Source organism: Chelonoidis abingdonii, chromosome 2 (genome assembly GCF_003597395.2).
Source record: "Chelonoidis abingdonii isolate Lonesome George chromosome 2, CheloAbing_2.0, whole genome shotgun sequence".
Taxonomy (NCBI): domain Eukaryota; kingdom Metazoa; phylum Chordata; order Testudines; family Testudinidae; genus Chelonoidis; species Chelonoidis abingdonii.
The window spans coordinates 65,363,391-65,386,037 of NC_133770.1; the positions used below are offsets into that span (position 1 = coordinate 65,363,391).

Below are 22,647 nucleotides of genomic sequence, written 5' to 3' on the forward strand. Positions count from 1 at the left end.
AGGAGTGAGGGGGGAATTTTTATATATATATATATATATACATACACACACACACACACACACACACACAGTATTTCATTTTTGAAATTAGTTTCCACTAACAGTTAAAACACAAATTTTGCCATAACAGTGATCATGGAATGCCCCATTCTATACTCCATTTCAGAAGCAGATATCTCTTCAAATAAATTAATAGAACAAAGGTGATCTATTATCCAAAGAGATCTGAAAAGAAACTGCTTATATAGCATGACAACACTATCAAACTGGAATATTTTCTTTACATTTAAACATGAGTTGGTAGTTTTTAACTCCTGAAGTAAAAACAGAAGGGGAGGCTAGTTCACTTGTTTCAGTCAGGATGCCTCAAACAAACAAAAAAACCTTATACCAGGTGCCTAAGACCCTGACAAGTATTCCCTCACCATTTCATAAACAAGCTGAGTTATTAATTTTAGGAAGGAAACATTAAAAGGTTTGCAGAGGCAGTGTGAAACATTTCCTTCCTGATATTTACACTTCTGGTAATAGAGCCTTCATTAGTCATGACTTTTGAGTGTGTGCTTTCACTGCAGAAACTGGATGCCATTGAAACTCAATACCTAGCAACCACATCTTTTTGGCCATGGCCCTGGTTAGTTCCCAAATGAGTGCTTTTGAAGCTGAACTTACAACACAAAAAAACCTCTTTAAACAACTTCATTAATAAACTTGATAACTGGAAATAAACTTTCCCTTAAACAGCACATAGAACATTTAAATAACTAATTACACCGCTACCTCGATATAACACCACCCGATATAACGTGGTAAAGCAGTGCTCTGGGGTGGGATGGGGATTGGGCTGCACACTCCGGTGGATCAAAGCAAGTTCAATATAACACGGTTTCACCTATAACACGGTAAGACTTTTTGGCTCCCAAGGACGGCGTTATATCGAGGTAAGAGGTGCATAAAATTGGTTTTGAGGAGTTTCAAGGGGAGCATCAATGCCGGATAAAATGTGAAGTCTACAGTGTAATCTAAGTGGGTTTGATGGACTAGTGGACACACCACACCCCAGAAAGGAAGTTTTCAGCTAAGAACATTCAATTCTAGTTCTTAGCATTTCCACTAGCTCTGAACTGTCTGGGGAGTAACAAACTAAGTAATAAGATAAGGCAGGTTCAGATAACAAAAGCATATATTCTATATATTAGTGCAACCCAAAAAACAAAGTCATTTTAAGGAGCATATGTATGGACTGCCTCTTGGACACACTCACTTTCAAAATGTGGAAGACCGTATATCAGCTGCATAATGTGTGGTGAATGTAGACATGGATAACTAGGTGGGCCTCTGCATATATGTGATGTTGCCCAAGACCTCCCAACCCCTGATACTCACCTGGTTTATGGGCTGCAATCCTTTTGGGAACTGGATGCACAGAGATGATTGCAATGGTGTATAAAAGAAGCTTCCATCATCACAGATACCAACATTTTGAGACATGTCTGACAACTGATCTTTTGGGGAAGCTGAATGATCTGATTCTGGAGTCTGATTAACCCTTCCTCTCTTGGTCTGTAAGTATTATGAGGCCTCCTGTGGTGTATTTCCATTCTGAGGCTGGATAGTCTCTTTTAATGTCCTGTCTTCAGGTTTGTGTGGATACAGTACTCCGAGAGAACAATTAAGGCTTTGGCTGTTGGTTCCCTGGATTCTTGAACAGATTTGGTTCATCCTGAAATTGATAGAGCAGAGGGCCTGACAATGTCAGCTTAATAATGACTGCCACCAGTGCTTAATTTGTAATGAAAGAGGTGCTGGGGCCAGGGCCGGCTCCAAGCCACAGCGCGCCAAGCACGTGCTTGGGGCGGCACGCTGCAGGGGGTACTCTGCCGGTTGCTGGGAGGGTGGCAGGCGGCGGCTCTGGTGGAGCTGCCGCAGGCGTGGCTACGGATGGTCCGTTGGTCCTGCGGCTCCGGTGGACCTCCCACAGACATGCCTGCGGCAGCTCCACCGGAGCCACAGGACCAGCTGACTGTCTGCAGGAATGCCTGTGGAAGGTCCACCGGAGCTGCAGGACCATGAGCAGCAGAGTGCCCCCCGCGGCATGCCGCCGTGCTTGGGGTGGCGAAATTGCTAGAGCCAGCCCTGGCTGGGGCTCAAGCAAGTTTTTTATATTCATAACTGATTTAGCAAACTGAGGTGTGCCGGGATGCTGCCCTGGCAAAAATTCATTACTGTCTGCCCCTCAGTAGCTTCATGAAGCTTTTAGGGTTTTGTACAGGTATAGGTCTAAACTGTATGAGAAACAGAATCTCATAATGACCTCCCCGAAAACTGGAAATGCTTTGGCAGGTCCCCTGCAGCAAGGTAATAGTCTCTTGGGATTTTGCAGTTACTGCTGATCTTGCAGTTTCCTATTTTGAATCTGGATTTCTTTATCCACTTAATAAGGTATTGGGGGTTTAGTATAACCATCACTCTCCTGGGTCTCTTCCCATATGAAGAAGGTGGAGCAGTGCCAGAAGACTCTTCTGATCAGATGGATTCTATGGCCCTGAGAGGAGTAGAGGCCATCTATCTTTTGGAAAGTTTGATGTTTGTCAGGTCTGAGTGAAGTATGGAGAGGGAGCTGGGAGGAGGTCTAGCACATATCCTTGCCACAAAATCTCTAAGACCCAGGTGTTTATTGTTGAGGCTGTCCAGCTGGATCACAAAGAGAAATGCCCTCAATTCTGTGTTTAGCCTCAGTCATATTCGCCAGTTACTGTGCAGCATTTTTTAGTCAGGAGGAGGAGGGGGAAAGACAGGGGGAAAGACTGGTGTTCTTGTTCCAGGATTTTCATTATTGGATATCAAACATTTTCTGGGGGAATCTCTACTACGAATACAGCCAAAGGACTGTTTTCTATAACTGGGTTTGAAATATTTCCATTGGCTCTTAGAATAATTTGACAAGGGTCATTTGCATGTTTCTATATTCCTTGCCAACACTTTCTCCAGTGTTTCCTGGAGATAGCTGTCTCTTTTCAGTATCTCATCCAGGAACAGGTGCAGCTGAATTCCTGACAACCCTATTATGGAAATGACCACCAGGCAAACCACCTTTCATCTGCAAGTTTACAGGAATAATGATTGGCTTTTTCAGTGAGTCTCTGATGTCCATGGTCTCAGCCACAGTAGCCTCCCCTAACCACTGTTTTGCAGACCACACCCCTGAGGGTCAAAAACACTGCATATATTTAGTGTCTTATGAAAAATGTGGACACTGACATTATCCATAAAAGGGCAAAAAAATCTTCTGGCTTGATGAGAAGTCTGTATTTTTGAGATTTCACCAGTACAACACCACTCTTGCAAAGCAAGTAGATGTCAGTATTTGATGATGAAGGCCTCAGAGTCCTTAAAAAGCATATTTTCAGTTCTTGCATGAGTATGTTTACTAGAAAGAAAAATCACCTTCTGATCAGAGCTCCATGGCCCCAGCTATGGAAACCATCACTAAGTCTTCTTTCAGGAACTCGACCAGATTTTTTCCCCCTTGATCCTGGATTTCAGACACCTCCCTTGTTTACTCTTCTCCTTCCTCTCCTACCAAGAAATTCCTTCTCTGATCTATTCATGATTTTTGGGGGGTAGAGGGGGGTTGGGAAGAAATGATGGAGGAGGGAAGACAACACAGACGCCACCAAGAATCAACGAGTTGGAATTCAGAAGGTAGGTATTTATCTTTCCCCTTCAACTGGCTGGATATACAGCACTAGCTATTACTAGTCTACAGCGTCACATAAGCAAGAGACAGGAAGAAAAAGAACTGACATCTTAGCTATGTATCCTCTTCCTGATTTTCATGGTCTGCTGCAGAACAGTTGTCCTTCTTGTAGTGTTCAGCCCAAGGAGAGGGATTTCTCTTTGATTATTTGCTCTTCTTGGTCTGTTTGTGAAGGACAGGATTATTGCCTTCTCAGCAGGAGAGAATACCTTCTGTTTGTGAGTGGAGTGCCTTTTATAGGATTTAAGGTAGGAGTGAGTTTGTCTTTCAGCCTCCCTCTCTCCAGAGCCAGGAAGAAAGAAGTAGAAGCGATTTCTCTCTCTTTAAATCTGTCTGATCACCTTCAGAGCCTACTACTCTGAGCACCAGGGGCGGCTCCAGGCAACAGCACACCAAACACATGCCTGGGATGGCAAGCCACGGGGGGCGCTCTGCTGGTCGCCACGAGGGTGGCAGGCAGGCTGCCTTCGGTGGCATACCTCCAGAGGGTCTGCTGGTCCCGCAGCTTCGGCGGACCTCCCGCAGGGAAGCCGCCAAAGGCAGCCTGCCTGCCTGCTTGGGGCGGCAAAATACCTAGAGCCACTCCTGCTGAGCACTTAGCTCAGGCTGTCCAGAAATCCCTTTAAACATCTTGGTAAGGACTGTGGGGATTTTGGCTGGTGCTCTCTTTAAAAGGAAGAAGGTCTTAGCCAGGAAGAGTTTTGGTACTTGGATCATAACTGCTGCGCTCTTGATGTGTACATCCACCCTTCCAAATGCCTGCAAAGGAAGCACTTGGCTTCTTCCTGAACATTCCCTGCTGCATGGGATGATCGGGTTACTGCTGTAGTGTCACTGTGTCTGACTTTACAGGCTGAGAACAGGTCTCTCAGTGGATTCTGAGCTGAAGAGTATGGAACTTCACAGACGGAACACTCTTCGGTGCGGCATTCCCTTTTTTTAGCCCTATTACGGAACAGCAGGGGATGGGAGCTGGTAGAGAGTGTTTCACAGGGAAATCCAAGAGAAAGCAGCTGAAGATCAATATTTAGCTTTTTGGGAAAAGGTTACACACTCAACTGACTGTTCACTCTGCGCAGAGAGCCTAAACTAAGCATTTCCCCCTGCCCCTTACAGATTTTAAAGTAGTAAGAAAATAATTCTGGACAAAGACAGGTCACAGCTGTACAAGCTGTCAGAAACAGGCCTCATGGGAGCCAAACAGAAAGGTGTGGTCAAATGAATACAGCTGGCATGCACGAAGCTTCAGCTGTCTCTGGTTTCTGTGGAAAGAGTAAGCAGCTAGCAGATATGCTATGAGCTAGAAATTCTTTCCATAAACAGAGATTCTGGAAAGCAAATGGTAGTTATCATCTATGCGAACTCTAGCTGTGCACCCAGTTCTATCAGTTCACCCACAATAGAGTCACCACTGCCTCTAATCAGAAGACTGCAAGAAAAGTTACAATCTAAAAAAAAGAGTGGTAATGACAACTCTCCCTTCTCTGAAGATCAACCACTGTGAATTTCAGGAGCTTGATCAACAGTCTTGGGAGTGGAAATCTCAAAGTGACTGCTTGAGACTCAGCTGGTGCCAGTCCAGGGGTTGTATTTTATAGCAGCCTCTTCTTCACCAGAATCCAGTGAAGAAAGTTGATCAATGCAAAATTATAAACAAGCATTAGAGAAAGCAGAACTACTGTTTTCAGTTGCATTTCAATTCGTTTAGCAGGGGCAGCCAAAGGCTTCAGATGGCCAAGAAATGACTTTAGGCCAAAGCATGGTGTGCAATGCCTGACTTCTGTAATATACACCTCCCCACACCTTGGTGGTAAAAATAAAATAGAAATTCTAAAATTAGAGTCTGCTCTCTGACCGTTCTGTTTATAACGCCACACGGCTTCCTAATTTCACAGCTAGGATTATGAATAATTTCATAGCTATGATCAATCGGGTTATGCAGTTTCCAACAGCCATTTATATTGTTAGTATAATATGAAGCACCAAATTAGAGAAAACAGTAACTCTGGATCACTGTCAAACAGCAGATCTGATTCAACAGAATATTTCCAATACTTAATAAAATACACGATAGATTAACTCTTCACAGTAATCTCCTGTTGATTTGAGGGCACCACCCACACCTCCAAGGTTTGGAATAAGTGGATTATATGAAACACCAAATACGTAGTGTGTTTGCTTTAGTATTAATAAGATACGAATATAACTCAAGATACTGAAGAATGAGAGATTTTATGAACAGTTATAACCAATCCCTCTGAATTTCACTGAGCTCGACATATTACTTACGGATGATAAGGCATTCTTCAACGCAGTTATTTGTGCAGATGGAGATGAGGCTGCATCATGTTCCAGCAGCTGCTTCAGTTTCTCTCTTTCAACTGAGATTGTACTAAAAGCCGACTTTAAGGTGAAGTAAGCTTAAAATTTTTTTTAAAAAAAAGACAGTTAGAAAAATGCCACCAGATGTATAGTAAGTTGTGAAACATTTCAATGCAGCTTAATATACATTGACAAACAAGACTTGTGGGGACAGAGCACTAAAAATAACCTTGGGTAACCTTGCCTAAGACCTGGTTTTTTTACTAGGAAAAATGATTAAGGCTCTACTTGAATTGGATGATTGCCAAATAATTACTGCTGAGTTATGGACAAGGCATAGAAAAAAAGTAAAGTAATAATGGACCTTTATTAATTGTGGTCATTTGGAAAAGCCAGAGAAGACTTTTTTTTAAGAAAAAATTTGCTGGAACAATAAAACCCCTCAAATGTTATGTTATGCCTGCTAATTTTTTTTGATAACCAGACATTTTGCTGCAAGTATATTACAGTTAACGCATGGGGTTGACAATGGAAGCCTTGGCTGTCAGCTGCCTGGGATGGCCGGGGTTCCCGCCATCAGCCAGTTGGCTGGCAAAATTGCCTGGGTAGAAGCCAAATATTGAAGGATCTGCAATTTCCACAATATTGCAAATTAAGTATTTATTAGATGCCAAATGCTCTGTGCTCCTGTATTTTCAGAGTCAAAGTATTATGATTCTTTATCATAAATGGTAGCATTGTAACTGCAAGTACTATAATAACTTGCTTCCCTTCCTCAGTATGGATTTAGTCTCCAAACACTTGAGGATCTATCCTACGTTCCTTGAAGAAGTAACATTTCCAGTGAAAAATCAAGGAGACATGCTAACCTGGGCTAACTGATTCACAGGGGAAACAATCCAGCTGTGGACAGGCTATTAGTTTGTTCATGAACAGGGCTCTGTGGTGTTGGGCCATGCTGTATTTATCGGTGTGGGGATATTTCAGTTTAAGTTACAAGAACTAAATGGACCAAACTACAAGATATTGAATTTGTTTGGTAGGTAACTTGCATGCTAGGGAAACTTCACACTTCTATTTCCACTCCTACCCGTGTTGCTAACTTCAAGTGTTCATAAATCATGAGCAGGCCCCAAAATTTAATGAAATCAGCTTAACAAGCATAAGACTTCAAGTAGTAATACATTTTGGAATCCTTTTATTTGCCTTCTGTTTTTTGAGGGTACATGGGTTAATTTTTTTCAAGCTTCTTTTCAACCGGGTTGGCTAGAAACTTGTTAAAAACACTGCATAAGAATTACAGCATTCATTTGACTCCAGGAGCTGGGGATTTATGGTAGGACCAAATTTCATGAGACTTGCAACAAAAGTGTGAGAGTTGGCAACACTGCATTCACTTGCTCACAGAGGTGGTGGGGGCCTATGATTTAAGAGAAGCGAGGATGACAGAGCCAAAGGAAAAGATAAATGGAGAGGAAAGAAACTAGCTATCAAGGGTACGTCATCACTGCAGAGTCAGCGTGGGCAATCGGCACCCGGGTCAGCCTAGGTGAGAGTGGTCACATTGCAAAGATGTACTTAAGTTACTGAGTCAAGACTGGTGCTGCACTCATCTGTATGTATCAGTAGGACTTCTGGGCACACATCCCATGGTTCTGAGCACTGCAGTACGTTAAACTGCTGAGTGAATCGTAGGAGAACTTGTCTGTCCTTCTGGGCATATGGAGGTGGGGGAGGGGGAGAGAAACTGTGGGAGACATTGGAGAAAAATCAGTTCCTGACTGGCTCAGCCTGTGTCCTCACTGAAAAGTGGACAGGTTACCATCCCAAGTTAAAGCTTAACCCAGGCCTATACCACTAGCTGGACCAGTTAGCTGGTGGTATAAAACACCAACTCAGATCAGCGGTGTGGATGGGAGAGATGTTGGAGCAACACACGAGTAAGAGCCCAGGTTTACGCTGCAGTGAGAAAAAAACTCTAAAAAGGGCTTGATCATAAAAGGGGATGAACGTTTCACAGTTCCCAGTGACCATCAAAACAGAATGCTGTACGCTCAGCCCCTACTGGGAGGAAACCTACGGTGCTGTACAGCCAGCTCTGTCTATGCTGTCAGTGCGTTTTCTGAGTTAGAACCAAGGGATCAGACTTAGGTACTGGGTCCAAGAGACTTGCACTCAAGATTTACAAAAGGGATTAGTGATTATAGGTGCCTAACTTGAAAAATCTTTGCCTATAGTTACGACGTAGAGAAGATACCCTAGTCATAATTCTAATTACTTTGTGTGTCATTTGCAGTGCAAAGCTTATGGAAGCCATTTATGAAATACCACTCGTAATTTTACAATGGTAACTAAGAGCAGAGGGATAACTTATCACATGGAAAGAAATGGAATGTAGTGTTCTAACAGCACAGTGCAAAATCTGATTTCCAACCCCTGTGAGATATACCAGAGCAATCTTCTTAGCATATGCGCAGTGTGCCTGAGATGGTTCTGTTTGATGTTAAAAATCCTCTCCTCCATTCAAAACATTTTCCTGTTGCAGAAGTATAGATGAGGCAGTGTGAAATAAAGCAGCATTAACATAAAAGTGTTACATGCTCTTCATAAAAAAGGGTATTAAATGACACTGAGCCAACAATCACTCCAGCAAAAAAACAGGTCCAGCACTTGGGTTTCTAGCATAAAGCCTATAGCTATGATGCATATATTTTTATTTCTAAGAGGGCAATATTTCTGCCCCAATTATCTCAAGGAAGAAGATTCTTAAAACATCTTATTTAGTGCCACTGCAGTTTAAAAAAAACACATATCTAATTTTGACCCATTTTATTTTGCAAAGCTCAGTTGTGAGAGAGTTCACTTATGTAAGTACACTCCACCACAGGGGAAAAACAAATGAGGAATGTTTATGATAACATCGCAGCATGGCCAGGGAAAAGTGGGTTTTCTGTGAGATGTCCTTATTAATGGTGGAACACTTCAAAAAAAGTTATTTAATTTCTCGTTCATAAAAGCCTGCCAGATACTTACAAGGACTTTCCTTACCCTCTGCCAAATAAAAAGATACTGCTAGGGTTGTGACGGTAGATGGGAGAGAGAGAGTCAGAGAGAGACAGGCTACTTCATGTTAGCGAAGCATAGCTATGGAAAAAGAGTTTTTGCAGAGAAGGCTGTTCAGTGGCAGCTTGAGCTAGCCCTCTGGTTGCTTACCATGAAATTTTACTCATCCGTATTCACTAAAAATAGGTTACAGCAACCCCTGCATCACAAACAAATGTTAGCTCTGAAACACTGAGAATCACCCTGAATGCATACTGTGTGCGTACACGCGAGTGAGAGAAAACACGCGCATGAGAGAGTGAGCAAGTTGGCACTCTCTTGCTCATAGACACAGGTACAATATACTGCTGCATTTATAGAAACTGATTTTAGGACAACTGCTTCTTCCTAGGATAACAGAGTCTCGAGCAATTACATATGAAACTGGGGGGAAAGGCAGGCCGCCATCATTCAACAAGGAGTGAAAATTCCAACAATTCCATTTAGACTGGCTTATTACTCTGAGGTCACTGGGTTTGATGGGGATCTGCCCTTCAAAAGAGACCACTGGAGTGTATTATGAACTGAAAAGCAGCTAAAGGAAAATCAAAGTCAATTTAAAAAGAATCAACTTTAAAAAAAAGTATACATGAAATGAGTTTCAATTTATGTATTACGTGTAGAACCCTGCAAATCTGCGGATATTTGCTCTATAGCCACGGATTGTAGATCAGATGTGGATACACATTTTGCATTGCACAGGGCTCTAATTATGTGAAACCATAACATTTTCTGGACTTGGACAGGGCTCAGACTGTACTCTGGTTCCAAATCTGAAGTTTTGAAGAAAAAAATTTCATAGTTAAGCTATTATTTTAATGATCTGAGCCCACCGCATTTCAGTGCCTATCACATCTTGGGAAACAGGGGGATGGGATGCAAAGTTATCCAGGAATTAAGAATTTTTACGTAAGCCAGCCTCAGATATTTCACTATTATTTTAGCTGACACTTCACATAGCCATAAAAGAAACACATAAAATCTCACCCACCTTTATGTGCAATGTGACACAAGTCCTCTTGCATTTTAGAAAATTCTGATGTTTCACAGCCATCAGAGTAATTTTTCTCTTCCCCAAAATCTATTGTAGATAAATTAGGATTGGAAGCATGCAGTCGCATGGGGGCAGAAAATATTGTAGGTACCTACAAGGAGGATATTTACAGTTGGTAAAACATGACAAGTCAAAGTTTTACATTCACTTTGCAGACAATGTACAATCAGGCCTTAGACAACAACATGGGAGGAACAGCTGATGATCAACAATGGTTTTTTGCATGCCTCCAAGAAGATGGGAAGATGATATTGTTTAACATCTCAGACAAACGTGGAGAAGAAAGGCAAGAGTCTGAGAAGAATGGTGGACGTGTTGTGATCGGCGCAGTCTTAATGACAGCTGAAGTCTGATCGATTCAACTGATCCAGGTGAATACATTTGGCAAACTACAGAATAGGAGAGAGCATGCTCAAAGGTTTCAAACTTGGAGATGTGATAAAAATTTAATGGAAACGTTATTTTTGGTCTGGGGAGCATTGTAGAGAATTTTGTTGTACCATGGTTTAAACTTGTAACTCCCCAACAACATGGATTTATGGAAGCCACTAGGTAAACAGACAGTTAAATAGTACTGTAAGATTTGCAATGGCTTCTGAACCCAGAAATGGAGGCTCAGTTGAGTCCATGTGTGAAATCTTGGCCACTTTGAAATCAATGGGAATTTTGCTATGGATGTCAAAGTTGTCAGGATTTTGCTCAATGACTATTTTGAGTCCCAGGGGACTGTGAAATCCAATCTCACATATTACGTGATTTAGAAGGATTCCAATTTCCTTACAAGTGCTAGAGCAAGAAAGGATTAATAAGCAAGTTAGTATTTTGAGAAAGTTGGGTTGGGGCAGGAAAAAGACTGTTCCCGTTACCTGTAACATTCCTTTAGCGTCTTTCCCAATTACTCTAGACCGCCACCTCCTCTGAGTTCTTTTTTCCTTTTTTGGACTTTCAAAAGATCCACCCTTTTAACACAGGGAGCAAGAATAATGGTAGGTGTCAAAATAATACTGCTAAGAAGAATCAACATCTTGACACCCCTCCCACTTCCAGGAAGTACAGTATATACTCATTCATAAGCCGAATTTTTTTTAGTAAAAAAGGGAAGCCCCAGAGAAGGGGGATCAGCTTACAAACGGGTATAGAGAGGGAGAGATGGGACACAGCCCCTCCCCCCAACAGACGGAGCAAGGAGAGGCAGCACAGCCAGCAGAGCCAGAAGGGAAGAGGCGGGGCCAGTCTCTGCTTTTGGCCACACTGCTCTCCCCGCAGCCTCCAAAGCAGCTGCAGGGCTGCGCCGCCCAGCCTGCCGGAGTAGCTCCAGCCAGGCCAGAGATATCTTCCCCTGGCCCTCCTCAGATAAGGTGGGAAGGGATGGGATGGAGAGGGAAGAGAGTGTGGGGGTCCTGGGCTAGGGGTGGGGTCATGTGGGGGGTGGTCACAGCAGTTACTCCCCTGACCAGCTTCTCCCCCACAAAAAAAATTTCCCCACCAGTTGCTGTCCCGGCCCATTAGGAGCCAAAGTTTGCTGATCCCTAAATTATGGGGTCAGCTTATGAACGGGTCATAAAAAGTTTCCATTTTTACTTATCCATCTTTGGGCAGGGGGGTCAGCTTATAAACAAACCAGCTTATGATCGAGTATATACGATAATTTTCACAACTGACCTGCATGGCATTTATAGCAGGTGCTGAACATGTCCTATGGAGAACTTCCATGCTCTGTAACAGCTGGCTCATTTCCATTAAATATGTGTGACAATACGAGAGATCTGTTTTGAAAGAGAAAATATTTTTAGTTGCTCCCAAGAAATGGAGACATGGGAAATAAATTTTTTAACATGCAGTTAAAGTCTTACTTTGATTCACTTGTTTTTGCAGTCTAGTTTGTAGAGAATTGGTGTCAGCAGCAGAAAGATTGTTACCACAATTTAGCATTAGTCAGCCCCCTTAGTGGAGAGGGCAATGTCGTCACAGGCTTGGAGACTGTACCTTTAGGGGTGGGTCCTTCTAGGTCAGGATAGAGGCATATTGATGGAGCAAACAAACGGCTGCTTTTCACGTATTTTTGTTCTATAGAGAAATAACTTCAAAAGAACCTCAAGCTCTTGGAGTGTAAATGTGTGTGGCACTTGTGATGTTCACTAAGGCCCAAATTTTTAAAAATGGCTAGGAATTTTGGATGCTTCAATTTCTGGGTGCCTAGTTTGAGACACCTCAAAGCCTGATCATCATAAGACTGGTGCCCAAAACTTTCTGAAAAAGTCAGGCCTCTTTAAGAGGTCTCATATTGGCCACCCCATAATGGAGGTACTCAAAAGTTACTATCCGTTTAAAATGTGGACATAATTCACTTAACCAAAAAAACAAAAACAAAAAACAAACAAACATGCCACCACCATCATTTTCAGAGGTAAACATTACATGAGGACAGTCCTTACACAGTCAGTCAATTCCAGTTACATTCAGGAAATCTAAAATAACGTAATAGTTTAAAGTTCCTTCAGGTAACATTACCTTTTGAGCATTTTTCCATATCCTCAGAAGACTGTAGCCAAACGGGAATCCTGGCCTCACTACTTGGACAGGAAAACTGTAAGGTACTTCCAATTTGCAATGAATTCTGTTTTGTCATGCTGCCTGCCTGTTCCAAAGAAACAGAAATGAATTATTAATACAAAGACAATCTATTATTGTGGTGAAGATACATTATGGCATCGAGATGCAGAGGACCAGGTTCAGACACTGGTGAAGATTACGTGCACCAAAAGTGTCACAAATATGAGCCAACAAAGAAATGCACATTTTTTTTTTTATTTAATACCACCCCTTATGGACATGTCAAAATCTGAATAAGGGAGTGAGCTGACTAGCAGCTAACAGCAACAGAAAGCCAAATACAAATGAAAACCAACAAGAGTGAGGTTTGCTGAAAAGTAGATTTAAAAAGGTTTAACACTTGAAACCAGAGTAGTAAATTGAATAACACATCATCTGCCTTTATGTTCTCCCCATTTCTGACTCAGCAAAACAAGGAACAGACCACAAATAGTTTAAATGTTAGGAAGATTTTAAAGAAAGGGAGGCAAGTTTCACCAGATGTTATCTGAAGAACTGACTAATGTTCATATTCCTATGTTTAAAGGTGGTTGGTTGATAATACTCTTATCCTATCTAGAATAACTGCAGATGAACTTATTTATACATGTGCCTAAGCCTTTTTAGGATCCCAATAAGCTTTTTACCCTCAATAGAATCTTGGAGGAGCAAGTTCCCCAGGCTAATTTATAAGTTTCATAAAACATTTATTTTAAAATCCATTTTAAATATGTTGCTTCCTTTGAAATTTTATCTTGTGTCCCCCTTATTCTAGTATTATGAGAAAGGTTAATTGGAAGGGCCTAAATGATCTCTATCACCTATTTTATATTCTTTCATGTTACCTCTTGCTCAGCCCCTCTCTAAACTAAGCAATACAAGCCTTAAATCTATCTTCATACGAAATTCTCTTCCATGCCTCTATATTAATAAGCTTTTTCCCTTTCTTTAGTCCTTTTTACTTATGTGGGTGGGAAGAAAACTGAACACTATATCAATTGACACTATTGATTTCATATACTGGCATTAGAATAAGTATTAAATACAACCTGTTTAGTCAGAACCAAGACAGTAAATATCAATTAGTAACTTTATCATTAATTCATGTTTACAGCTGCTCTAGTTCTTTAAATCACTGAAGAAAGCTGTAGCCAGTCATATGTATTAAACATGTTACTCATCTTTTGGAAGGTACAGATGGAGTTTATAAAGATGTACAATTTAGAACAACTTTGTACTTTTACTTTGCACATTTACTTCTCCAAAATTCATAACATGAAACTTACTTTTGCCCTACAATTCATATACAAATGCGGGGGTGGGGTGAGAGGGAAGTTGCCAAAAGGAGACACGAAAGAAAGAAGGAAGCGCTTTTATAGCTCAATCTAGCTGGACACACTGACTTGCAAAGAGAACGTTAACCCTTAAAATGCAAACATTCTACAAGCTATTAAAATATGTAACATTAACATTGACCATGGGCCAAATCTTCTTGGCATACTTCCACTGACTTCAAAACTGGGTTAATAAATTGGAAGTACACTAAAGTATTTCATATTAAAAACAAACAGGTTAGGTTATTGTACCTCTGGTTCTTCAAGTTGTGTTATCCATGCAAGTTCCACTCTTGGTATGCATGTGATCAGATTCTTTCAGACAGCAGCGCCTGTTGGAGGAACCTCTGTGCTCTAGATATCCTTACATTTTCCCCATCCCGCGTTCATAAAGGGTGGAGTGGATCCTTAGTTTCTTTGCCAATACAGAATCCCAGAGGAGTAGGTTTCTGCAGCAGTGGGGAAGGAGGGCAGCTCGTGGAATCCACACAGATAACATACTTCAAAGACCCACAGGTACTGTAAGGTAAGTAACCATTCTTTCGAGTGATCGCCCATAGTAAGCAGTTGTCTCTGCTCGGAAGTTGGTAGTAGGAGTCCTACTTAAAGAAGTGATTGCAGGATAGCCCTACCAAAGCAGGAATTTGATCTTGACATCGCTACAAAAGAATAGCATCTTGTAAAGGTGTGGGCTAATTAAATAAATAAATACATACATACAGAGAGAGATAGATAGATATCTCATAGAATGGCCCCCTCCCAGATCCCTAAATGGCCCCCTCAAGGATTGAACTCACAACCCTGGGTTTAGCAGGCCAATGCTCAAACCACTGAGCTATCCCTCCCTGCTGAGTTCCCTGTAGCTGCCTTACAGATTTCAGGAATAGGGATATTCTTCAAACATGTAGCAGAGGCTGCATGAGCTCTAGTGAAATGAGCTTGAATGTGCTTAGGGGGTTGGCTCTAGCCTGGCTACCTCATAACACGTCCTTATGCAGTTGGAGACCCACTTACTTAGCCTGAAATGACCCTCCCTGCAAAGGCTACAGATGTCTAGGTATGTTTCTGTATGGCTTTGTCCGATCATTGTAAAGAAACAGTGCCCTTACTCCATCAAGTGAGTGAAGTTTTGCTTCCCCAGAGGTGCAGCGAAGCTTAGGGAAGAATACTGGGAGATGAATTAATAGGTTCACCCAGAATTCTGAAATAGCTTTGGGTCAACGGGGAAGGAGAGGGGACAATCCAACAACCCTGCTAATAGTATATTGGAGGTCCCAAGGGGGAGAAATACATGAATGAGGGTTCTTAACGAACCTGACCACTGTAAGGTGGGAAAATACGTTCCTATTCAGGGTCATATCGTAAGTGTAGCTATTGCTACTGCATGTAGCTGATAGAAAGTCAAGATTGTTTCAGGGCTAGTAAATAGTCCAATATTGCTGAAATGGGTGTTGTCAGGGGAGAAAGCTGGCGCTGAAATGTCCAATTGGAATACCTCTTCCACTCTGCTTTAAATCAGTTCAGTGGAGGCTTTTCTACTGTAGAGTAGATTGTTCTGAACTCCAGCTGGACAGCTTTTTTCTAGGCTGCCAGATGTAAGGACGTTGGGTCCAGATGCAGGATCTGACTATTGTTCTGTGAGACCATATCAGTCACAGCAAGTCATGTGCTTGGTGGCTGTGTTGAGAGATTCATCAGATCCAAATACCAGAACTGCCTGGCTCATGCTGGGGCTATCCTAATCCTCAGTCCTGCCTTTTGCCTCAGTTCCTAAGAATCTTCCTTATGAGGATCAGCAGAAGAGCAGAGATAGGTCCCGATGTCCAGGGGTGGGGGGAAAAAAAAAAAAGCCTCTGTCATGGGCACTTAAGCTGAAGCCCCCGCTATGAAACAGAATGCCTGACACGTCACAGTCTGTGGCAAACATCTACTTCTGGGAATCACCACTTGTGAGAGATGTACTGTACCACTAGTTGTCTGAGAACTGTCTGCTGAGTTGATCTGCCAAGCTCTTCTGAAGGCTGGGAGGGTACACAGCCAGTGGTGTGATTTGATTCAAAATGAACCAATTTCAGAGCGGCATGCCCTCCTGACAGAGCAAAGACATTATTGTTTCCCCTTGTTTGTTGTCATAAGTAGGGCCCTACCAAATTCACGTCCATTTTGGTCAATTTCATGGTCATAGGATTTTTAAAAAAAAAAATAAAAAACCCATAGATTTCCATGATTCTAGCTATTTAAATCTGAAATTTCATGATGTTGTAATTGTAGAGGTCCTGACCCAAAAAGGAGTTGGGGGGACAGGGGGAGCAAGGTTATTGTAGGGGGGATTGCAGTACTGTTGTTCTTACTTCTGCACTGCTGCTGATGGTAGCGCTTCCTTCAGAGCTAGGCAGCTGGAGAGCAGCTGCTGCTGCCTGGGAGCCCAGCTCTGAAGGCAGAGCCGCCACCAGCAGCAGCGCAGAAGTAAGGATGGCATGGTACGGTATTGCCATCCTTATTTCTACATTGCTACCTGCAGAGCTGGGCCCTCAGTCAACATTTGCCACTCTCTAACTGCCCAGCTCTGAAGACAGCAGCACAAGAGTAAGGGTGACATGGTGTGGTATTGCCATCCCTACGTCTGTGCTGCTGCTGGCAGCGTGCCACCTTCAGAGCTGGGTGCTTGGCCAACCGCCGCTGCTCTCCGGCTGCCCAGTTCTGAAGGCAGTTGCAGAAGTAAGGGTAGCAATATCACAGCCCCCCAAAATAGCTTTGCAACCCCGCTGCAACTCCATTTTGGGTCAAGAATCCCCAGTTTGAGAAACACTGGTCTCCTCCATGAAATCTGGGTAGCGTGGGGGGAAAAAGCAGACAAAAGACCAGATTTCACAGTCTGATGCATTTTTCATGGCTGTGAATTTGGTAGGGCCCTAGTCATAATGTATAATTGTGGTATTTATCTGTCAGGAGTTAGATTGTGGAACTCTGGAGAAGAGGCAGGAATGCTTTGAATGCCAGGTAGACGGCTGTGAGCTTTAAAACATTTTGTGTGGAGATGAGCTTCTGAGGGGACCATAGGTCCTGAATTTGAAGGTGATCTAGATCAAGTCCCCATCCATGAGTGAACGTGTCCATCCCCACAGTCTGAGTAGGTAAAGATGCAAAGGGGTTGCACATATGAAGAGGGTCTTTCCACCAGTTTAATGAGAAGAGGGCTTCTTGTGGGACCATGACCATTATGTCTATGTGATGACTGCTGTAGATACATTGATTTCAGACACCCTTGTATGGAGTGGCAATGAAGTCTGGCAAACTATATAATTTAGGTTCATGAGGCCATAAATCCCAGGTAAGCTCTCACGGATGCTCTTGTGTGAGCTTGAAGCTGGAAAGGTAAGCTCATGAACTGGAATCTAACACTGCTCCTGTAAATGCTACTCTTGGAGTCTGAGTCAGTGTAGATTTCTCTCTGCTGACTTTGAGGCCTAGTAAGGCAAGGTTACTTGGATTCAAGTTGGTCACCTGTTGGTGTGATCTTTCTTGGATCAGTCAGTTAAGATGTGGGCAAATGTGGATTCCTTGTCTCCTTAGATGAGCAGCCGCAACTGCAAAGCATTTGGAGAATGCCCTCTACTGTGTTCCTACCAAAACTCTGAGCCATTACCTGTGGGCTGGATGATTAGGTGTCTTGCCAGTCAAGAGCCACAAACCAGTCTTGAGGCTTTGATGAGGGAAGTCACCATCCTGAATTTGGAACAAAATTACTTTGTTCAGACATTAAAGGTCTGAGGCATCCCCTTTCTTCTTTGGGATGAAAAAATGATAGAAATAGATCTCTTGTCCCTGAAGGCACCTCCTTCACTGCTCCCAGTTGTAGAAGGCAGTCCACTTCTTGCTTTAACAGTATCTTGCAAGACAGGGCCCTGAATATTGACTGGGGGGAGGGGAAGAGAGGAAGGGGTAGGAAGAGTTTGGAACTGGAAAGAAGATCCCTTTTTTGCAATCTCTAGGCGCCACCAGCCCAAGGTGATCCCAGTCCAGGATTCAGAAAAATAAGATGTGATTTCCTTTTTTACCCCCCTTTGGCAAAGATTCCAGATGATTCTGTTGGGCTCTTGACGTTGGCATCGGACCTGCTGCCTGGTGGACACCACAGTGTGTGCAACAGTAAAGAGAGGGGCAGAGGGTCATCTCTAGTAGAACTTCTTCTACATCTTTCTTGTGTCTGAGGTCCTCTGGGGCTGACAACAGTACTAGGCAGAGAAGTACTGCTTGAAGGACGATTGTTGACATGTTTGCTTCCTTCTTTGGGCCACGGTGTTCCAGTCTCAAGAACACAGAGTTGCCCTCAAATCTTAAGGAATGGAGGGTCTCATCCATCCTAGAATTAAGAGATTCACTGCCTGCCAATGGAAGGTCTTTGATTGTTGCTTAGACCTCCCAGGGGGTCCCTACAAAGCCAGGAAGACTTACTCATTGCCACCAATGTGGCCATATTACATATGTCAAATGTGTTCAGCACTGTCTGTCAATTGGTCCTCCAGCAAAAGGACCTTCATCTTCTCTTGATATGCTTTTGGATGCTTATCTACAAGCTAGACAACTTATCCTATATTTGGAGAGGAGGGCCTAATAATTAGTTATATGCATCTGGATACTGACTGATGAGTATACCTGACACCTAAAGAGGTCCAATTTCTTTGGGGTCTTTATTTGGGAGGTCCCTGTTTTTATGTTTCCTGGACAGCAGCCACTGCAAGCAAACCCACTAGTGGGAATGAATAGAAATATCTAAATGCCCTGGAAAGGAACTAGTATCTGAAAATGATCTATCGGTTCACTTGAGTGTGACCAGAACAGATGTTGGGTGCTCCAATAGTCCCTCATTTTATGGGCCTGGTGAGCCTGCCAGGTGTGGAAAGGTGTTAGATGTCCATGAGTTGATATGGTTTCTCCTGTACCACTTCCAGTAGTATATCCAGGGTCTCTGCCATGTTCCTGGAACACCCTGAAGTCATCCACTGAGGAAGACATAGTAGGATTCACTGCCTTGTCTAGGGAGGATGCGGAGATGGCACAAAGGACCAGATGTTTTCCCCCTTGCAGCTAATGCTCTTCCTCACTTTCCAACTCTTGCCTTACCAGTATTTGAGATTGCACTAGAAGGCATGGCTGGATCAACCTATATTACCTTTTCGGGAAGGAGGATCTAGCTCTGGAGACAGTAGAAGATGCAGGCTTTCTAGAGAAATGCCGGAAATGCTTTCTTAACATGATGAACTGATAACTCAGAAGCTGGTGGCTTGAAAATCACCACCTTCAATCTTTTAAAGAGGCATGACTCAGGTACTGGGCTCACAGTCAAGTCACTTGGGTACAGTGTATGCTTTGGGTACCAAGATAGCTAGTACTGGGGAACTCTGTTTTGAGATGACTGGTATGGAGGTAATAGGTACCAGGACTCTGGGTACTGAGACACTCTGTGCCAAGGCTCTGGATACTGAGGTACCCAGTGTGGAAACTGATGCTGAAGAACTGGGGGGGGGGAGGGGTGGCGGGGAGAGAGAGAGAAGGGTTCATAGAGTCTGGGAGTACTGATGATGCTGTCTTGGAAATTGGTACTAGAGTACTTCAAGAGGTTTGTTTATGCTTTTGGCTCTTAGGAGATTGAGCCTAAACTTAAGTCTAAACCAAGCCAAACCAGAATTTTGATGGCTTATGTCTCTGCTTGCTAGGCCTGGGAGAAGGTGACCTGCACCTAACTTGGCCCTGCAGTGGTGCTCTTTTCTGCCCATCAGAAGTTGTCAACCTTGGAATAGCAGGCGAAGCCTCTTAGAAGTGGTGGTGCAGATTAGAATCTTGGCTCACCAGTGCACTAATAGAAAGGGGCTGCCCAGAAGACATTGGTCCAGTTCTGACCTTCCTTCAGTGTGCCAGGCAGAGTGGATCAAACTCTCAAGGTGGAACAGCTTCAGATGGGCTTCTCTAGTTTTCCAAGTGTAGCTAGAGAAAGAGTGACACACTTCCCCAAAACACTCTGCATGTCCCTACCCTACACACAGAGTAGGCACCAGAAGTGTCCAGCATTGACAGGTTTTAAAGTTTTTGCTATATTGGTAGGATGGGTGCATCTAGCCTAAACTGATTTTTCTTTTAAACAAATAAAGCAATAACTCACTAATTATTTACTAGCTAATTAACACTAGCACCGTATACAGAAAAGCAGGCAAACACTGCAGGAGTTTTGACTTGCTGCCACAGGTGGTAAGAAGGAACCGAGGGACCCATTCTGCCCTTTATTCCCGGGGAGTGTGCGCGTATGGGGTGGTTAGCACAAGGATATCTACGGTGCAGGCGTGACCCTAATAGCCACTGCTGGCCAAAAGAATCCAATCTCTTGCACACAGGGTGCATACATGTGAACACTAGAATCTGTGTGGACAACTCATCTCGAAGAAGAAAATTTAGTGTCAAACACATCGGCAAATTTATGATTTACAGCTTTATCATCACTGCACATTTTTAAAGGAAGCCTAAATATTTATCATAATATTGGATTGCTAATTTTTTGTAGTTTATAGCAAATAACTTCATAAAGTATCTAAGTTTTAATGTTAAAACCACAAATTTTCACCACTGTAGCATGAATGGACAAAGCTTAAATTTAAGTAAAAAATCTAGAGTTACTTTTCCCATTCTGACAGCAAAACTCATGTGTACCAAAGATATTTATTATGTAACCATTAACAGATTATAACTTTTCCAATACTGGTCTTGTTACTGTTTAAATGAAGCAAAAGAAAATTATATTTTAATAAAACTTTAAACATGATATTAAAAAAACAGGATAATTTTACAGTATTCTAGAGTAGTTGTTCTCACACAGGGACCTGGGGTCCCCTGGGGGGCCGTGAGCAGGTTCCAGGGGGTCCACCAAGCATGGCCAGTGTTAGACTCACTGGGGCCCACAGCAGAAAGCTAAAGCCTCACCACATGGGGCTGAAGCCTGGGGCCCTGAGCCCTACCACTTGGTGCTGAAGCCAAAGCCTGAGCAACTTAGCTTCGCAGGAGCCCTTGTGACATGCAGGCCTCAGGCAATTGCCCTGCTTGCTACCCCCTAACACCGGTCCAGGCTTTCATCTGCAGAAAACCAGTTGTTGTGGGACAGGTGGTCTGTGGAATTTTTCTAGCATGTTGGAGAGGGGGGCCTCAGAAAGAAAAGGTTGAGACTGCCTGCATTAGACGATTTTACTGTTTATATCTTACACCAAACCTTTACCCAACCAAAGACTTAATTACGGTTTTTACCAGGGGCGGCTCCAAGCACCAGTGCACCAAGCGCATGCCTGGGGTGGCCTGCTGGTCGCCATGAGGGCAGCAGTCAGGCTGTCTTTGGCGACATGACTGCAGGAGGTCCGCCAGTCCTGCTGTTTCGCTGTCAATTTGGCAGTGGGTATGCCAAAGGCATGGGACCGGCGGACCTCCCGCAGGCATGCCGCCAAATCCACGTTACCAGAGGACCTCCCACAGGCATGCCGCTGAAAGCTGCCTGACTGCTGTGTCTGGGGCAGCAAAATAGAGCTGACCCTGGTCTTTACACAAACTGATAGAGGAAATCAAGCTACATTAATCCTTGATGAAAGCTCATCATTACCTTTCTACTTGAGACAGAGTCGAACACACTGGGTACAGAGTCTGCGGTAGAGGATGCCGGGAAGAAATTATTGATATCATGCGGAAACATAGCAATTTCATTTTGACGATACAGTCTGTGGTGCCGCAGTTTTGCTACCCATTCGTCAAACAGTTCCTGAGACTTCACCTACAGAAAATATAGTTAAGTTATATGACATGGAGTCAACTTAAATTACTAGACAAAACTAGATCTTATTTTTTCCCATTTCTTACAAGGTGGCCACAAGGGGTTCTGAATTCTTGACAGAGCATCAATAAAGTGTGCCTGTTAAATACTACTCTTCACTTGCCTCAGTATAACATAGAAAAAAATTCATGGAGCAGCTTAAGAGGAAAACTATGTTAGTTGAAGTTTCTCTCTAAGGCCCCAATTTAGGAAAGCACAAAACAAACGTTTGAGTCCATCCCTATTCAGGGCAACACTGACGCACCTGCTTAAGTCTCATTGACTTCAATAGGACTTGAGCACACACTTAAGTGCTATCCTAAAAAAGGGGTACCTTACTAAATAGGGCCTAATATTGTGAACTTAAATACAAGTCATGTAAGCCTGTCGTCCAGAGGACAGGCTCAACTTAGACCCACAGAAGCATGGCAGCATTAAATCTGCACACATTTCATAGTTGTGTATTTTCAGTTTTACTTCCAAACTTATTTGCTTTTAAGGTTAAAAAACAAGACTTTTAATCTTAGTTAAATATAGGTTTTGTGGCTTTTACACATTTAAAAAACATTAGCTATATATTTTAAGTCAATTTAGACCATTAAATCAATAGAAAAACTTACAACTTTAAAACTACAGAATA

At 42.9% G+C, this 22,647-nt stretch overlaps 1 protein-coding gene across 8 annotated transcripts in view; it reads right to left on the minus strand.

The window, feature by feature from the left end:
* The window catches only part of OSBPL3 (oxysterol binding protein like 3), a 142,435-nt gene that overhangs the window by 46,066 nt on the left and 73,722 nt on the right, over window positions 1-22,647 (minus strand). For all 8 annotated transcript variants that reach the window (XM_075062406.1, XM_032773848.2, XM_075062405.1 and 5 more), the window contains exons 6-11: window positions 21,801-21,968; window positions 12,750-12,876; window positions 11,901-12,004; window positions 11,105-11,197; window positions 10,176-10,329; window positions 6,050-6,180 (exon numbers count right to left, since the gene is read on the minus strand). In XM_075062406.1, coding sequence (XP_074918507.1) covers window positions 6,050-6,180; window positions 10,176-10,329; window positions 11,105-11,197; window positions 11,901-12,004; window positions 12,750-12,876; window positions 21,801-21,968 — 777 coding nt within the window. The remainder of the gene's footprint in view (window positions 1-6,049; window positions 6,181-10,175; window positions 10,330-11,104; window positions 11,198-11,900; window positions 12,005-12,749; window positions 12,877-21,800; window positions 21,969-22,647) is intronic.